At 35.5% G+C, this 20,986-nt stretch overlaps 1 protein-coding gene across 1 annotated transcript; it reads left to right on the forward strand.

The window, feature by feature from the left end:
* The first annotated feature begins 4,885 nt into the window (after positions 1 to 4,885).
* On the forward strand, positions 4,886 to 6,507 carry LOC101888735 (trichohyalin). The gene has a single exon (XM_005190942.4). The coding sequence runs from the start codon at positions 4,951 to 4,953 to the stop codon at positions 6,469 to 6,471; it is 1,521 nt and encodes a 506-aa protein (XP_005190999.4). The 5' UTR covers positions 4,886 to 4,950; the 3' UTR covers positions 6,472 to 6,507.
* The last annotated feature ends 14,479 nt before the right edge of the window (positions 6,508 to 20,986 follow it).

Genomic DNA, 20,986 nt, shown 5'->3' on the forward strand with positions numbered 1-20,986 from the left:
AAGCGATAAACATATCAAGTTGCTACCTTATTCTGCCCGAAGATAAAGAAAGCCAGCTATACTATTTAACATATTGTAAAAATTGAAAATGCAAATCACCAAGATTTCTCAGTTAACTTTGGTTGTTTGGCATTGTTGCATTTTTTTTATTTTGATGTAAAACAATTCTTGGTATGCTGGTGGCAAAACACAAATGGAGACAAATGACAGTTTATGGTTGTTAATTAATCAACATTTAGTTTATGGTATTTTTATAGCTTTATTAGAAACAGGGAAAGGGAAATGTTATTATACAAAGTAGTTTTGTTCCAAAGGGCACAAATACATTGAGCTAAAGCGAAAAGAAGGACCAAAAAGATAATGGATAATAAGTAGAAATGTTCATGCACTTTATAATACACATGGACTAGATAAGCTTCCAAAGGATGACAATCACACAGAGCCACGTACCTTGGTAAGCACATATTGCCATTTGCATCGGATGGATTCATAAACAGCCACGGAAAACTGCCCAGATATTACCCTTAAAATTTTGAACAGGGACATTTGCCCATTATTTACGCACTCCGTCGTGCTGTTAGTTGTTGTTGTCCATTTTACAGCTAAATATAATCCAATGGTCATCCAAAATCCTAGAATACTTCCCTGTCCTTAACTCTCTTCTCAGAAGTGTCGACTGGCTTCAATGGTGTGATGAGGAAATTTTTTCTGGTTTTTGTTTTTTTGGTCCATCCACCCCTAAATTTATTGCGGACATCTTTGAGAACAATAGGCCCAGCGCTTCTGAGACTAACCCTACCCATGTGAAAACTCTCGTGAGGATCAGACTATAATTGCAGACTGTATATAATAACCCCAACCTGTGTTGTAGGGTTATATGGGGGATATACGATATTATGGACCGATATAGGCCATCTTTGAACTTGACCTGCCTGCACATAAATACTGAGCTGTGCAAAAATTTAGTTCCCGATCTTAATTCCTTTTGATTCTAGCGTGATTACAACAGATCGACTTCAAATGACCTGAGACCGATGATCTTAAACCGTTATTTCGATGAGGCACGTTTTGGCGGTATCAAATGATATGGTATAATTAGGAAATATTTTCGGTACAATTGATGCAAATATTTTCTTGAAATATAGGGGAAACAGAGGTTTGTTCTTTGTAGACTTATAGAGAACATATCGCAATGTTCCATTCGGCCAATACTGAAAAATGAGATCGGGGTAAAGCCATTGAAATTCCAAAAAGTTCAAGAACTTACACTTCAACTGAATGAAAATAGTCTCAAAAGAGCTAAGAGAAAACATTTGTTGTCCAGCACTTTGTAAACAAACCAAACGATCGTGAGGTCAGCTGAAAATGTGCACCTTCGGTTGGCCACCAGAACTCAAGCGCCGGCCATGGCGGTGGTGTGTGCCGCCATAACAACCGATACTCGCACTCCGCTCGCATTAATCGACCGTGACATCAGATTAAATGCCGAATATTATCACGAAAATATTCTGGAGGGTGTATTAAACCTTGGGCACGCAAACATTTTGGTCGCAGACTTTGGACATTCCAATAGGACTAAGCACCATCGCCAATCCGTTGGACTATTTTTTCTGGAGTATTTTGGACACGCAAACATTTTGGTAGCAGACCTTGGACTAAGCAACATCGCAAATCCATTGGACTATTGTGTCTGGAGTATTTTGGAAACTAAGGTTGGGACTAAAAAATACCAAAGTGTCGATCACCTATATATATATATATATATATATATATATATATATATATATATATATATATATATATATATATATATATATATATATATATATATATATATATATATATATATATATATATATATATATATATATATATATATATATATATATATATATATATATATATATATATATTTAAACTGCAAACAAACTATTTTGTTGGTAGAAATATTAGGATGGGCCAAATAAAAAAAAGAATAGTATGCTACGTCATTGTTATTCAAAATTTTGATCCGCTGTGGGAGTGTGCTCCGAAAAAATAGATTTTTAAAAATTTCTGATTCTAGACAAAATGTTCATTAAAAAATTTTAAAAATCCATGTCAAATCATGGCAAGACATTACGAATAAATGTTAAAAATCCAACCAAAAATTATTGATTTTGCAAAATAAATAAAATCCATGACAAATAAATAAAATTAAAATAAAGAAAAAATCTTGGTCACGAAAAATTACTCATAAGAAATCTAAATTTTTTTAATTAAGAAGTTCCATGGAAAAAAATAGAATCCTAAAATCGTGATTCTTGGCTAGGTGAAAAAACTTTCATATTTAGAGTAGATTAAGTAATTTCAAATGTTGCTGTTGCAATAAATCGCAATCATACACTGACCTGAAATCTTTTTTCCAAATAACTTAATTCTGACTTGTTCTTTTCTTAGTCAAATAACTCACCCATTAAATTAATTATATAATATGACATGTCCGTGTTCTTCGCCAAAAAAAAAAAAAAACAAATTGTTTATATTTACGGTATTTACTTTCATGCCTTGTTTAATTTATTAAATTATCATATTACGGTAAACATAATTTGTTAACAACTTTAAAATGTTGTTTTCAAATTAAATTAACATTTCGGTACTTTGTATTTTAGTTTCTGGTTTTGTTTGTTTTGCTTTTGGGGTTATTGCCACAGGTGTTTCGGCGATATTCGCAACGACCCTTCGACGACGCGTGTTTGTTTTTGCCTTGTAAAAACTAGTGTTTAATTTCTTGTGAACATGTCAAGCAATTTTTAGTTTAATTCGTTTATCTTGTTATGGGTAGCATCAAAAGAAAATTATAAGAAGAGAATGGATACAAAGTAAAATTTTAGATTGTATGAAGCGAGTAAAATTGCAGAGTCATTAGAAGTTAGAAAGTATCCGTTTGTTCGTCAACCCATATGCGAAAAATGTATGGTAAATATAGTGAATAATACGGAGAATGGGCCACGATGTCCTGAACAAATATTTTTTTTTTATAAAAAATCAGCGATTGTTTGGCCAGGACATCAAATACTCAATTTTGTCGGAAAGTCCCTTATGTTAGAAGCCCCCTTATGTCCAAATTCATTCTGAAAGATTTCGCTTTGGAAATTATGTTAGGAGCACTGCCCAGCATTTTGACCAGGGACATTTGACCAATATTTACGCACTCCGTCGTGCTGTTATTTGTTGTGGTCCATTTTACAGCTTAATATAATTGAATGGTCATCCCCGTCCTTAACTCTCTTCTCTTGAGTGTCGATTGGCTTCAATTGTGTGATCAGGATTTTTTTCTGTTTTTGGTTCATTTGAACCCTTAAATATTTTGCGATCATTTCCAAAAGCAAGAGGCCCCTCTGTTTCTCCAAATTTAGACTCTTTTATATGATTTGCTTGTCTATGATATTTGGCAATATTCGTCAACGAAATCAGCATAAAAAATAAAAAAGCTGTAAGTTCGGCCGGGCCGAACTTTGAATGCCCTCCACCATTTGGAATGAATTTGGCACTTCTCAAAAACAATAAAATCCGTTAAAAATTCTGTTAAAATATCAAAAATACCGAATGCAGCTTTTATATTAGGGTCTATACGACGACATGGACATGCATAGGTAAATTTTGTAATAAGCGTTACAATATTCAAATACGAAACTAAAAAAAAAATCGGTGAATAATGTAGCTAAAATCATCAAAATACTGAATATCGGGAGGTATCGTTATATGGGTGCTATACGAACACGTGGACCTGCACAGACAATTTTCTGTCTTAGGCTGTAGAATTTATTACGAGCTTCAAATACCAAATTAGAAACAATTCCTTAGAATAATGTCGCTAAAATCGTCAAAATACCGAATAGGGGGGGGGGTGTACCTTTATATGGGGCCTATACCAAAACGTGGACCTACATGATCCATTTTCAATACCAAAAGTTCTGCAGACATAATATACATTTGAGCAAAATTGAATCAACCTACTTAATTTCGTTCGGAAGCTATAGTGATTTCCACAGACGGCCGGACATCGCTAAATCGATATAGAATCTTATGCTGTGCGATCTAAAATGTATTTTTACAAACTTAATATAACCTCCATACTATGGTATAGGGTATAAGAAGCCAGATGTTCGCCTTTTGCGTATTTCGAATACCGCCTGTAAGTAATGTTGGTATTTTTTCACACAAAAGTAGTGGTCCATTCTACCAGCTGTCCCAAACTCTAACTTCATGCGAGATTTCGTGTCCTTGGTTTCTATCTGTGACCTTCAAAACGGCTGCAAAATCAGGACATTTTTAGTTGTTTGTCAATTTCAACCATTAAATATATTGCGGATATTTCTTTTTTTCTTGAGGATCGGATGATAACTGCAATCTATATATAATAACCCCAACCTGCGATACAAATATGAAAAAATAAAAAATTGTTGCAAAATACTACAAAATCTATATTATCATCATTATTGGCATCTTTTTATACGATTTTTGTAGATTTTATACTTTTATGCCAAGAGGGAATTCTAAATTGACAAAATTTGTCAAAAAAAAAAAAAAAATAAATAAATAAATAAATATATACTGACTTTGGTCGAGAAGCTCATGACAAGTGGATTTTAAAAAAATCCCCAATTACTTACCAGGAATTCCCTGAAAAATTAATATAGAAAAATCCTAGAAACATATTTTTAGGACATTCTTTAAACATGTCCAAATAATGATATTTAAAACAACCCATTGTAAAATTAGTTCTAATAAATCCTCAAAATATAAATTTTTAGGATATTCTCATGGTATAATCTTTAAACTTGTCTTGACATAATAAAGAGTTTTAGAAGGCCTCATTGTTGTTGTTATTGTAAAACATTCCAGTCAAATAAAATAATTTTTCAAATTTTATTTTTCAAACGCACATATTTTTTATTTTTCTGAAACATGGCCAAAATGGACCCTAATTCTCCAGCAAATGAAATGAAGCAAATGCTAGATCACCATGTCTTCATCGTTAACACCGATCGCAAATCTCTGTTCTCGCAAATTAAATCGATGGTCTCGCAGGCCCAGGATGTTGCCCTCAACGAGTTGAATCAAAGACGTAGCAACCTCAAAGAACTATTGGAACGTGAGGATAAAATCTATGAAGAGGAATTCGCCAATAAAGTAAAATCACGTATGGACGATGACAGAAAGCAGCGCAAGGAAATTTTGCTACAAATTAAAGAAGAAAATGCCAGAAATGAGCAGGAATTCCTGCAGAACAAGCGTGTGCAGCAGTACATGAACAGTTGTTATGAAATACGTGAAGCTGTGCGGCATCGAGAAATGCTGAAAGTCAAAGAATGTCAACAAGAGCAGATATTGGAAAAGGAGCGAGCCCTACGGCGGCAGCGGCAAGAAGATGACTATTGGCTGAAGGTGCAACAGCGAAATATGGCCGCAATGGATAGACAACAAAGGCAAGAAGAGTCCCTAAAGAAATCATTGACGAAACACGTTTCAGATACCCTAAAAGTTCAACTAATTGAACTGGAAGAGAAAAAGGAAAGAATGTGCCAAGAAAAACTGGAAGAAAAGCAGCAATTGGATACCATATTGGAAGAGCTGCGTTTGAAGGAATTCGATCGCAGGCATAGGGGTGTATCTTCAAAGATTTTGGAATATCGCAAAGAGCTTTTAGATATGATATCTAAAAAGCAAATACAACACCAACAAGAGCAAAAGGAACATTTAGAATACCACAAACAAATGCTGCAACAAATATCCCAAGAAGAGGAAAATGAAGCCAAGGAGTTGAGAGAGAAAAAGAAAGCTTTGCATAAGGCCACGATGGATTACATAAAATATGTCAAACATCTGCGTGACATAGAGCAACAACAACTGCAAATGTATGATGAACGCATGAATGATTTGTATCGCGTTGATTTGTGCACAAAACGCAATATTCGGCGCGAAAAAGAACGCAAAGCCCGCCTGGCAGAGGAATGTTTTGCCGAATTGCGCAAACAAATCCAAGAACAATGCGAAAGACGTCTACGCGAAGAAGCCGAACAGCGGGAATGCAAAATTCTCGAAAATCGTTTTGTACGAGCAGAAAAATCACGTCAGCAAATACTTGAAGAGAGGCATAGAAATCGTTTGGATTTAGATAATCAGATAAAAGTGTTGAAGAACATTCAAGCTGAGGAGGAATCAAAATTTAATAAAGATTTGGAGAGGGCATCTAATGATCCAGAATTTTGCTCTGAATTGGCAAAACAATATATCCGAGAGGACATGGATTATTTGGAACCTCATGCAAATTGGCGTTTGTTGACAGGCCCCAGTAAAACATGTTGTCCCACAACCGTAACTGTAAAAGGTCACAATAAAATGTCGGACGAGAAATTGAGGAATGAAAATCAAACCGATTGTCAATATAAACGTATTGATGGCAGGGGAGATGGTCCGATTAATTGAAACAAATATGTACATTATTGAATGATATTGTCTTTTTTTAAATATATGTGGGTGAACTTTGTGAAATGATTTAAATATGATGGTATTTCATATAGGATACAACATGGAGATTTGAACAAGTCAAATCGCTTGGAAAATATAAATAAAAATAGAAGCAGCAGAATACTATGAATACGGAAATTAACAGGTGGAAAATTAATTTGATGGATGAGGGGCCTTGTGGATTATATTCACCCCTATTATGAAAATAATTTCCCATAAATTTCGTTACCATTTCCCATTGTTGTTGTTATGAAGATTGTTTTCCCCAAATGACAATGTTCGAATGTGAATTCCCGTATTATGAAAAGAAATGGGAAGGAATTTCCTTCACATTTTGTAAAATTTATTCCCATTGAAATTGCCTGGGATTTTTTTTTTAATGAAAAATGTCTTAATGATATACGTGAAATTTGAAGAGAGTTGGCTGCTTATTTCGCGATCTGAGCTCGGTTATAGAAGCCGATCTACAATTTAGTACATCATGATCAGTACGGTTCGAAACAGATGGATGTGTAGAAAATGAGTCATAAACGGCAAATAATAAAATATTTACCTTGAGTGATGAGAAGTATATTTTAAGGCAGATCAAAAAGGATCCATTTTTGTGCACCGAAGCTCACAAATATTTTTCTGAAAAGAATTTGGGAAAATTTTGTTGCCCTCAAATAATAAGAAATATACTGCATAAGTCGAATTACAATGGAAGAAGAGCTAGACATAAATCTCTAATCAGCTAGCGAAATCAAGATGTTAGATTGCGATTTGCAAAGACTTTTCATTTTGTAACATTGTGCTGTTCACGGACGAGAGCGAATTCAACCTGCTTCAGATGGCAGACTCTATGTATGGAGAACAGCACATGAAGCGCTCCTTGCTAAAAATATGAAGCCTACAGTGCAGCACGGTGTTAGGTCAGCAATGTTGTGGGGTTCATTTTCAGCCTCTGGACCTGGTGTATTGTATTTTATTGAGGGTATTATGGATCAGACTATGTACAGGGTTTCCCATATTCGACGGACCCATCTGGCAACGCCATAACTTTTGACAAAGATGTCACATCGCTTAATGACATACCGCGTTTGAAGCGTCAGTCCAAGCAAATTTTTACCATGAACCAATACACGCCATGCGAGCGCTTTGAAATAGTCAATTGTGTCAACTGAAGTCAATTGTGAAAACTCAACGTGCTTTTAAAACATTAAAGAATGTGAGAAGTGCGCCTTCTAAGAACACCATTAAGCGTTTATACGAAAAATTTTCGACTGGTAAGGCTCTTTCTAATCCGAAGAGGCCATATAAAAGTCGACCAAGGCGATCGGCCGAGAATGTCGCTGCCGTACGAGCCAGTGTTGGGAGGTCCCCAAGAACATTACAAAAACGCCGTTCTCAGCAGTTGGGCATGGCTCGGTCCTTTTACAACGGATTATTCGCTTTGATTTGCATTTGTTCCCGTACAAAATTAAATTGACGCAAAAAATGTTGCCTGCGGACAAGCCTCGTCGATTGGAATGGGCCCAAGGGGTCCAAAGGTCCATCGAATATGGGCAACCCTGTACCTTAACATTTTGAAAGAAAGTTTGCCACTATGTAAGGATAAGCTCTGCAATGGCGAAAATTTTTTTTTTTATCAAGACTATGATCCGAAACACAAGGCTAATCAAGTGCGGTAATGACTGCTATATAATTGTCCCCACGTCATGGATACACCAGCCCAAATCCAGACATAAGCCCCATAGAGAATTTATGGAGCTATCTCGATGGGACCATACCATATCTTGCAAAGAAGATTTGAAGGAAGCTTTGTTGGAAGAATGGCGAAAAATTGAACTTAGATTTTGCGCAAAACTTTTTAAAAGTATGCCAAATAGGCTACAAATGGTAAAAAAGAGAAGTAAATATTAATGTCTAGAAATACTTGAACTTATACGAAGTGTACGAGATTGGCTTTGGCCATAGTTTATCAGTAGGCAGGTTAAGATCGTAAATATCGATCCATGTTTTCGTATAGCCCCCCATATAACGGTACATCCCGATATTCAGTATTTTTATGATTTCAGCGATATTATTTACCGGAATTATTTCAAGTTTCGTTCCAAACAACGACAACTAGAAATACATTTGCTAATTTTTATAGAGATCGGTCCAGATTTGGATATGGTTCTCATATATATCTCTTCACGTTTCTTGGCCTAAAAGGTTCAATATCAGCTCAAATTTTGATGAAAATCGGTTTAGTCGCATTTTGTGGAAATCGATTAAGGGGAGGATATTCTACCATATAATACTTCCTTTCGGCTTTCAAATATATCTGCTTCAAAGCTATAATAGTCATTCGAAAACGATCGTAAACTACCCATAATAACGTTTTTTTTGTTATGGGTAGCTCTACTAAATCTACAAATTGGAGTAGGTTATCATAAAGTTGGCACAACTTTGGGTCTTTCCTTGGTCCTTATTTTTTGTAATTTTGATCTCTAGTACTGCTCCTGGAAAGTGTTTATTAAAATCTTAGGTATATTTAAGTGCAGTTGATCCTTTTTAATACGCTTCGCTCGGGTACCAGGGACCGATAGACGAAAAACAAGCTTGTCTGGTCTATAATTGCGACCTAAAGAGCAGATGCAAATCAGGAACATTTTCTCCATTGGTCCGTTTTCCACACCTAAATATTTTGCCATCATCTCCAAAAACAATAGGGTTCTATTCTGACCCTAACCCCACATCCATTCTCTATTGCGTGAGGATCGGACCATAATTGTAATTGTAATTTTGATTACAATTTAACATGGACAAAAGGACAGACGGACTGATGAACATACATATCTTGATCGACTCAGCTCGGCAATATATACATTCCTATTTGCCGGACCAATATTTCGTGGTGTTACATACTGTAGTGCTATAGGGTATAATAATTACTAATAGTAATATTATTTTATTATTAAATAAAATGTAAATCTTACTCAGGACCCACCCGTTATTGCCTAGGGGTTTTTTCGGCCTTAAGCAAACTACACCACTTTTTATCTATCTTGATCGACTCAGCTCGGAAATATATACATTCCTATTTGCCGGACCAATATTTCGTGGTGTTACATACTGTAGTGCTATAGGGTATAATAATTACTAATAGTAAAATTATTTTATTATTAAATAAAATGTAAATCTTACTCAGGACCCACCCGTTATTGCCTAGGGGTTTTTTCGGCTTTAAGCAAACTACACCACTTTTTATTATAATTTAAAAATCAATATTTATTTCAACATTAAAAATAAACATTTTTAAATTGCCCCAACGCCACCTCCTTCGATGTCGACATCGTTTTTCTCCCTGTTAATGAACACCTTCATAAAGGCATCGCCATAAAAAATATCTTATTTTTAGCTAGTTCGAATATCTTCATATATAAAAAATTGGCTGTTGTTGAACACCTTTTAAAAACTTCTACGTGTTGTAATTAACGCATACGCCCCTTAACAAGCCAGCAAAACGCATAAATCCGCCTCTGCCATTTTGCACAAAAAAGGGGCACAGTTCGCTTAAAAATGTTTTCAATGACTTCAGTATTTTTTGCAAAATATCTTAAAGACAGTTCTTAGGCGCCATAAAAGGACGACATGCAATGTGCGTGTCAACGCAAAAATAACATTTTTAATTTTTTCCCCAATCTAAAATCGAATGTTAGTAGAGAGATACACCTTCAAATCGGTGGTATGTTGGTGTAATACGGTTTGAAATGTTATCAAATCAACAAAAAACTAATCGCAAAAGGCAAATATGATGTATTGGAACTTGTATGGGAAGGCAAAGGGAATTTAGTAGATGTTTGAGAAAATAGATTTTTGTAACATTGTTACAAAAACTAACTTTGTTGTAAAAACCAGTAAGAACTAGCTAAAAGCAGTAAGTTCGGCCGGGCCGAACTTTGAATACCCTCCACCATTTGGAACGAATTTGGAAATTTTCAAAAAATAAAATTCTAAAACAATTCTGTTAAAGTTTTAAAAATACCAAATATAGCCGTTATATTGTGGTCTATACGACGTGGACCTACATGGGCATGGTTTGTCATAAGCCATTACCATATTCAAATTCGAAACTTGGAATAAACGGTGAATAATGTATCTAAAATCATCAAAATGCCGTACATAGGGAGGTACCGTTACATCGGAGCGATACGAAGACCTAGACCTGCATGAACAAGTTTCAGTCATTGGCGATAGTATCGATTACGAACTTCAAAGACCAAATTTGGAACAATTCCGGTGAATAATGTAGTCAAATCATCAAAATACTGAATATGGGGAGGCACCGTTATATGAGGGCTATACGAAGACGTGGACTCGCACAGACAGTTTTCTGTCTTAGGGTGTAGTATCCATTTCAAATACCGAATTTGAAACAATTTCGGTGAATAATGTCGCTAAAATAATCAAAATACCGAATATCGGGAGGTACTGTTATATGGAGGCTATATGAAAACGTGGACCTACATAGCCCATTTACGAACTTAACCTGCCTACTGGAAAAATAAACATGTGTGCAAAATTTTAGCCTTCTATCTCAATTCATTCGAAGGATAGCGTGATTACAACAGACAGACGGACAGACAGACAAACAGACGGACATAATAAAATCGATTTAGAATTTTACGCTCATCAAGAATATATACACTGTGTTGGGTCTGACATGAGTATTTCTAGGAGTTACAAACGGAATGACAAAGTTTTGTTTGTCGATCCTGCCGTTTGGGGTTTCTATAAAATTTTGGTGAAGTGTTTCTTTACTTAAATCCAATTTTTTAGCAGCTTGTTGTGTTTTTCAAACTTTGAACAAGATAACCATATAACAAGGATAACTATCCTTTTTCTTGGATTTTTTGGGATTCTGTGTATAGAATGTATAGAGGCGCAACGAAAGTTTGGAGGTTCCCTGTCAATTTTTTCCACTGGATAATCATTATTTCCCCTCTTACATTTGGTAAAAGTTTTCGCTTTACGCCTTTTTAGATTTTTTATGAGCTTAGTTCTCATATATATGTATAATAAAATGAACTACTTTCCAAATTTGCTAAATATGCGTGGACGACCATGTTATACCCTACAACACTACAATATGTTCGAAGCCCCCTTATATCCACATCCAAGATTTAGTTTTTGAAATAATGTCAAAGAGCCCCGCTCAGAGGTTACCCTTAGTATTGTTGACCCGGAGAGTTTTGCCAATATTTACGCACTCCGAATTGTTGTTAATTAATCAAAACAATTTCACACGAAAGTTGTGGTCCATTTTACAGTCATCCAAAATGCTAGACTTCTTCCCTGTCTTTAACTCTCTTCTAATGCGAAATTCCGTGTCGATTAGTTTTCTATTGTGGCCTATAGAGCGACTACAAAATTAGAAAAAAATTATTTTTTTAGTCCATTTGCACCTCAAAATGTGCATCTTAAGAACAATAGGCTTTAATTCTGACCCTAACCCTACTCCTATGCAAAATTTCGTGAGGATCGGACGATAATTGCGATATGCATGTAATACCCTAAGACGTAGTTTTGGGGGGAAGGGGGGGGTGGTGGTTGCAAAAATTTAGAAAATTTACAATTCAAAATTGTAAGACAAATTGAAAAAATCGCATGCGATAAAAAATATGACAAAAATTGAAAAAAATCGACAAAAGATATTCACTTTTTTTGGTATATTGTCACGCGATTTTCTTAGATATTATCGTTTTCTGACCATAACCTCAATTCCATTTTCAATTTCGTGAGGATCGGTTCATAATTGCGACCTGTAGCTTGATTACAAATTAACATGGAATAAATCAACTCATCTCGGCGAAATAGGAAGATCCATATATACTTTCCTATGTGGGAAACCAATAGGTGTTTCATAATTTTTGGCCCAATCAAACTTATAATACCCCGAACACATAGTGTTGTAGGGTATAAATAGTGATTTAGGCTGGATTAAATCAAAAGTTTGTGCTTTATTTAGAGAGGTTCAAGGACATACATAAAACGGCTTTTAGAATTTATTATCGTATTTTGTACAATTGGAATTAATTTCTGAAATGGTAGCTGATTCCATGTCGTATGCTGGCCTCAAATATTTAAAATCAATAAAACTACTTCCCTTTTACATTTATAAATCGCACTTTTTAAACAAACAAGAACATAAGCTCGTCATTGATCAGCATAAAAATCACGGTGCCCTATTGTTTTCATTTACGCTGTTTTATTTGTTTTTCCTAGCTGGACACCTTCGCAGCATCTAGGCGTTGTAACGATAATGCCGCTGGCGTTTTGGCTGGCGATTGCGTGCGTACATGTTTTACGACTGCTTTATGTTTTTTTGGTGGTTCGATCAACAATGGATGGGAAGGAGGTCCCAACTCATAGGGCGTACATGTCGAAATCCATTAACATTCTTGTCATCATCATCATCATCGTCGTAGTCGTCTTCCTTGTCGTCCCCATGGCACACTACTACACACTAATCTGGCGGAATCACCTAGCAAATAATGTATTTTTTTTGTTATCTCCACCTTGCCATTTTTTTACGATTTCATTGGCACACAAACTATTTTTAGTCTCAGTGACCAGATATGAGTGGCTGGCGAACAAAAGAACGAACGCCATAGACTTTTTTGGTTTAATGACAATTTGTGTCGTTTGTTATCCCCCAGAGAGCGAGATTGTTTGGAATACAAAGACATAGCACGCATTGTTTTTATATTCTTGAGGGGTTTCAGGTGATGTAAGGAGGCGGTATCCCAGTACTTATTGAAGGTGGTAACCACAAATGTGATTTTTATGATACCCTTTCTTGCACTTGCCGTTGATGTCAAGGAGTATGACACATACTTGGAGATTGTATGATTATAGCCTTAAATCATACAATCCAATGTATGATATTGTGTCACAACGAAATGTTAAATGCATTGTGCAGCATTGTATTATGGAAAACTGTGAAATCGGAAATTTATATATCAATAATTTTTAGTTGTAATTTTTAGTTTCTAAAAACAATATTACTTGTTCAAAATTATGTTAATATTATATTCCAAATATTAAATTGTACAATAAACAAGTAAGCAAAGACTATAGTCGGCCGGGCCGACTTTTTTAAACCCTACAACACTACAATTTGCGGTAAAGTTCCTGCAGACCTGAAATACTATTGACTATTGAAATTCTGAGCAACATATCTGTCCATATCTATTACATCAAGAAGCAAATGTTGGACCCGATTTCCCCTCTTATCGAATAATCATCATAGATCTGAACCAATACTTTCAAAAAACCTACGATATCTAAAAACAAGTAAGCAAAGGCTATAGTCGTGCGGGGCCGACTATGTAATACCCTACAACACTACAATATGTTAAAAGCCCCCTTATGTCCAAATCCACATTGGACTTTGAAATTAGGATTTTGACTTTTTTTGATAATCCAATGGTGATTTAAAATGCTACAATTCTTCCCTGTCCTTAACTCTCTTCACAGGCGTGTCGATTGGCCTCAATTGTGTGATCGGAAAAACATTTCGGTTTTTGTTTAATTTGAACCCCTAAATATTTTGCAATCATTTCCAAAAGCAAAAAGCCCCTCTGTATCTCCAAATTTAGACTCATCTATATGATTTGCTTGTATACGATATTAGGCTACATTCGTCAACGAAATCAGCATAAAAAAGCCAGAAGTTCGCCTTTTGTGTATTTCGGATATTGCCTGTAATTAATGCTGTTATTTTTTCACACAAAATTAGTGGTCCATTCTACTCGCTGTCCTAAACTCTAACTTTATGCGAGATTTCGTGCCCTTTGGTTTCTATTTGTGACCTTTATAACGGCTGCAAAATCAGGAAAATTTTTGGTTGTTGGTCCATTTCAACCTCTAATATATTGCGGACATCTTTGAAAACAATAGGCCTAGCCCTTCTGAGCCCAACCCTACCCTTCGTGAGGATCGGACGATATTTGCTATACTTATATAATATCCCAAACATGTGTTGTAAGGTGAAAAAATATTACAAAATATTATAAGTCAAATTGAAAAAATCGAATGCGATAAAAAATATGAAAAAATTAAAAAAATGTCACAAATACTACAAAATCTTTATTAACATCATTATTTGCATATTTTTCTGCGATTTTTTTCGTTTTTATATTTTTATGTCAAGAGGGCATTCTGAATTGACAACATTTGTCAAAATCGGTCCAGCCATTCTTGAGATATTAGCATTATAGATAACATCCCCTTCTTTTGTATATACACATTGTATATATTTCGCTACATATAACCGATATATTTACTATCGACATCTACGTAACGGTCAGAATTGACCTGTTCGTCTATTTGTGATTTCGCCGGGATTAAAAATATTCGCGGTTTAATGGAAAATTTGACTTTTATTTATCGCAAATGCTATGGTCTATTTCAACCACTAAATATTACCCGATGACCATTAAAATTGGAAGGCTTCTGCCCAGCCCTAAGCTCTAGCCCCATGCTAACTTCCGCTTTTATTGGTCTATAATTGCCACCTGTAGAGCAACTGCAAAATCAGGAATTTTTTCAGTTTTTGGTCTATTTCAACCCCTAGATATTATGCGATCATCTCCAAAAGAAATAGGGTTCTATTCTGACCCTAGCCCCACCTTTATTCTAAATTTCGTGAAGATCGGGCCATAATTGTGACCTGTAGAGTGATTACAAATTAACATGGACAGACGGACGGACGGACATACATAGCTAGATCGACTCAGCTCGGCGAGATAGGATGATCCATTCGTGGTGTTACATAATTTTTGGCCCAATCAAACTTATAATACCCCCAACACATAGCGTTGTAGGGTATAATAATATCACATATTAATGCAAAAAGTTTATCTTGACTTTTGAAGGAAACCACGAGGCCATGTATATCTTCGAGGGTATAAATCAGGGTATATATCAACTGATAAGGCCAAAGTGTGCTTATCGATATAACGGTTTTTGACCCCAGGTCTCTTTGGACTAACTTCGTTTAAGAACATAAAGCCGTCCGTTCGTCTGTCTGGTTCACGCGAAGTTATATTCAATTTAAACCAAACTTGATATATCGTAAATTATTATCAAACTTAGGTCGAGTTCGGAGATGGACAATATCGGTCCACTCCTTCTGGTCCACAAAAGGTCAACATTTTCAAATAAAACAACATTTGGAATAGCTATTAATATTAATAATAATTATTGATCCACATTTCGAATAATTACTCTTAAAAAATTTGAAATAAAGTTTTCGATTGTCTTCAATTTAGATATGTTGTGAAGCCGGAATATATTGGACGACTCCTTGTGGTACCTCCCTCACAAAGGTCAGCATTTTGAATAACCAAAACTATCATAAAAGACGAAATAAGCATCCAATTCCCTTCACTTTGGCCACATCTCAATATTTTTATTTCCACAAGATCTGTTGTGAATATGGTAGATATCGGACCACTACTTCTGGTACCTCCCCCATAAATGGATACAATTATAACTCTTATAAAATGGGAACTAAGAGTCCAATTATTTTCAAATTTCGCACATTTCAATATTTTCTCTAACACAAGACCTGGTAAGAAGAACGGATAGAATGCACCACTCCCTCTTGCACATTCTCCACAACTGGTCAACATTTTCAATAGCCATGAAGCTCATAAAATGCGAATTAAGCATCCCATTCTCTTCAAATTTCACACATCCATTATTTGTACTTAAACAAGATCTGGTGTGAAAATTGAATATATAGGACTATTCCTTCTGGAACCTCCCCAACACCGGTTCAAAATTTAGAACAGCTATATTTGTAATATAAATCGAAATAAGCATTCAATTATCTTAAAATTTTACACATCACAATATTTCAGTTCAAGCTAGATATGTTTTGAAGACGGAGTATATCAGACGACTCTTTGTGGTACCTCCCCCATCTGTCAGTATTTTGAATAACAAAACCCATCATTAAATACGAAATAAGCATTCAGTTCCCTTCAAATTTGCCACATTTCAATATTTTTATTTACACAAGATCTGCTGTTAATATGGTAGATATTGGACCACTCCTTCTGGTACCTACCTCATAAAGGGGAATAATTACAACTTTTTTAAAATGGGGACTAAGAGTCCGAACCACGAACCACTTCTTCTAGTACATCCCCCACAACGGGTCATTTTGAATAACCATTAATCTCATAAAATGCGAAATGAGCATTCGATTACTTTAAAACTCAGAACATCACAATACTTCTATCAAAACAAGAGCTGTTATGAAGATCAACAGTATCTGACTACTCTCCTTAAATGTTGAATAATTATAATCCTCATAAAACACGCAATAAACATTCGATTCTCTTCAAATTTCGCATATCCAAATATATATTTTCCAGCACAAGATATAGTATAAAGATTATAGATATCGACCCACTCCTCTGGTATCTCTTCCACATAAGGTAATTTTCAATACGCATAAAATTGGAAATACATGTTAGATTTTCTTTAAATTTGAAATATATTTGAATAACCGAACATTGGCGGAGGGTATGCAACTGTCGTACCGACTAATTCTTCTTAACTTTTGTTTGAATACTATCCGATGACTATCCAAAATGCTAGGCTTCTGCGATGTCCTCAACTCTAACCTCATAAAAATTGCAAGTCTATTGGTCCTTATTGAGGAACTTTAGGGGCAACTTCAAATTTGGACAATTTTGAAGCTTTTGGTCCATTTTAAACCCTAAATATTCTGGGAACATTTCCCTTAACAATAGATCGGCTTCTATTCTATTCCCTATCCCCATGCAAAATTTCGTAAAGATCGGGCGATAATTGCGACCTAAATATAATAACCCAACACATAGTGTTGTAAGCTGACAAAATATTACAAAATATACAATTCAATATTGTAAGTCAAATGAAAAAAAAAATTGCATGCGAAAAAAAAAATGTGTCAAAGAATAAAAAATATTCACATATTTATTAGCATCTTATTATGACATTTTTCTGAGTTTTATTCTTTTCTGCCAAAAGGCCATCCCGAATTGGTGAGAATTGTCAAAATCCTTCCAGCCGTTCTTGAGTTATAATCGACCTAACTAACACCTAAGCTTCTGTCCAGGCTTAAACTCGAGCCTCCTGCTAAATTACTTTTAGAGCAACTGCAAATTAAGAAATTATTCTGTTTTTGGCCCATTTCAACCCCTAAATATTTCGCGATCATCTCCAAAAAAAGAGACTTCTATACCCACCCTAACCCCACATCCATGTAAAAAAAAAATTAAAAATTTTTATTATTATGGCAGACTTAGGTCAGGTGCAAAAATCAACAATATCAACAACTTGAGGTACCTTCCCAACAAGGGTTAATAGTTTGACCAACTTATAAAGGCGAAATAACACCTCGATTTTCCTCAAACTTGGAAATTTTCAATTTGCACTGGAAATGCATTAATAACAAGTAAAAAAGCTGTAAGTTCGGCCGGGCTGAACTTTAAATACCCTCCACCATTTGAAACGTTGATTGAATTTGGCCATTTTCAAAAAAAATAAAATCAGTTAAAAATTTTGTTAAAATCTCAAAAATACCGAATGTAGCCGTTTTTTAGGGTCTATACGACGACTTGGACCTGCATAGGCCACATTTGTCATAATCCATTACAATATTCAATTTCAAAACTTGAAAACAATCATAAAATCATTAAAAACCCGAATATCGGGAGGTGCCGTTGTATTGAGGCTATACGAAAACGTGGATTTGCACATAAAATTTTTAGTCATAGCCTGTAGTAACCATTACGAACTTCAAATACCAAATTTGAAACAATTCCGGTGAATAATGTCGCTTAAATCACCAAAATGCCGAAAAAAGGGAAGTACCATTACAGGGTGGGATGAAAAAACTGCAACTAACTTCAGACTACTGTTATTTCTATGCCACTCGTCCTACAGCTTTTAAAATTATTCCAGTGACAGCTCATTATTTTGTTTACAAGCGTTCAAAAGCATTCGGGTGAGAATTTTCCAGAAAAAAAGTTATTCGTGATAGAATTCAAGCGTGATAGTTTAGATTTCTTTATATTTGGCTGGAAAACCACAAGTCGCTATCGCTATCAGAGCACTCCAGCATTTAAATGTGAATAGATCTTTTGTGTCTCGTACCATCACTCGTTACCATGATACTGGTAGCGTAACCCGACATGAAGGAAGTGAATGGAATAAAACAGCAAAATCAGAGTCGCAGTGGCCGAAAAATGGCTCGTGAGCTGAACATATCGCAATATTTCATTCGGCAAATATTCAAAAATTTGCTCGGGGTAAAATCATTGAAATTCCAAAAAGTGTTCTTGCACACACCGCAACGGAAAGAAAATAGACTCAAAAGAGCTCCTTCGCTTGGCCGAAAGTGGTGAACTACCGAATTTGGTTTTATCCAATGAGAAAACATTCGTTGTCCAGTAGTTTGAAAACGAACAAAATGATCGTGTTTACTTGCCAAAGAGGTCAGCTGAAAATGTGCACCTTCGGTTGGCCAACAGAACTCAAGCGCCAGCCACGGTGATGGTGTGGGCCGCCATAACAGCCGATGGTTGCTCTCCGTTCCGCTCCGCCACCAAAATCTCCGGATACCAATCCATTGGACTATTGTGTCTGGAATATTTTGGAGAGCAAGGTTGACACTAAAAAATACCAAAGTGTCGATCACCTCAAGCAAGCGTTTCGCAGGGAATGGGCCAAAATAGAGCAACAGAGTGCAGAGCAACATTCGTGCAGCGTGTGACGGTTTCATTGGCCGTTTGAAGGCCATTATTCCCAAATTTATTGCTTTCATCCAACTAAAATTTAAAAGAAAATGTAAAAATTTTGGCGTTTGACTTTGTTGCAGTGTTTTTATCTCTCGTATTACCCCATAACCATTAATAGTCCGGGACTTATGAAGTCCAAAAAAAAACCCCTGTGAGTTAATATTACAGAATTGCAATATAAATGATTTTTGATACAATTTTTTCAAAAACGCGTTTATCTGGAAAACTTTTTAAAGAAGATCAACAATTCTCAGACAATTAACTCAATCGAAAAATAGTCCGTATTATTAGGGACCACATCAATCTGAATCAATTTTATTTCTAAACTACCTCATGTTTCTAGTTTCCCTTTAACTTTAAAAATCTGTCTTTATTGTTCAGCATGAATATATGACATACATTTGTTGTTACTGTTTATTAGAAGACATACATAGATAAATGCAATAAAAAAGTGTCATATGGCTTTGCCTTTAGTCAAAATGAAATACCTTGCTAAAAATAATCTCCATAGAAAGGGAAAAACCACATGAATTCCTGAAATGAGCTAGGATTATCTGCGACACATATATGTTTGACAATTTTTTCATACACATATATACCCACACACATATGCAGAGCTTTGCTATTTCGGTCTGGGGACAATGTAATGTGATACCCTTAAGATGAATATCGTGTGGCTGCTGTGGATGGTGCCAATATCAATATCGGGCGATATCGACGCTTAGTGATGAGAAAGAACAACCTACAACCTGAAGACGATGATGAGGTTTCTTAAAATATCCGTCCGACTGTGGCCTATATGTGAAGGTATGAATGTTCATAAGGAGGGCAACAAAAACAACAATTGCGAACTGTTGACTGAGAAAAATAAGTGTTATTGCAGCGACGACGTCCTTTGTGGTCATCATCACATTGATAGTGAAGGTTCTTTTATTGCCTCCCCGGCTGGCTAGCTGGCTGGTTGGATGTCTGGCTGGCTGGTGGTTGCTTGGTTCTGTTTTTCTTTTTTCTCTGGTCTCCCTTGGCACCCTTGGCCTGGTGGTATACTAATGGAGAAGAAGAACTCTGCAAAAGCGTATCTATGTGGTCCGTTTGCTTTATAGATTAACTTTATTTGTTTTCCACGTTTTGTCTTGCGGCTATTTACCGTCTGATATATGTGTGTAAGTATATGTGTTACTGCTGTTAATTGATACTGCTTTTAAAAACCGCTGTATGCTGCAGAAGCATGGCCTATGTTGTAATCGTCTTCTTCCTCGCCAACTTTTTGTGTTTTTGTTTTCATTTTGCAACATCATCTGTGACGACGACCGCTGACAAAGATCAGCCGAACAGAGCCCACATTTTGCCAGACTTGCTATGTGACGAATATTAATTTGTTTTTTATCATTATGATTTTAAGGCGTCTGTGTTACTTTTATGGACAGAGGTGTAATAAAAAGGAGACGGCAACAACAACAGCCTTCTACTGGAAGTATTTCGCAAATTTGTTAATACCCTAAAAGGACAACCAGCGAGTAATTCAATGACTTGTGAAGTATAAAATTAAGATGAGGAATTTTTACAAATTAGGTAGTGAATATAAATTAATGGTATTTTGTAATAAAAGGTGCAGGTGGACGCAGCGATCGGAGGTTAATTAAAAG

This window comes from Musca domestica, unplaced genomic scaffold, assembly GCF_030504385.1.
Source record: "Musca domestica strain aabys unplaced genomic scaffold, Musca_domestica.polishedcontigs.V.1.1 1, whole genome shotgun sequence".
NCBI lineage: Eukaryota > Metazoa > Arthropoda > Insecta > Diptera > Muscidae > Musca > Musca domestica.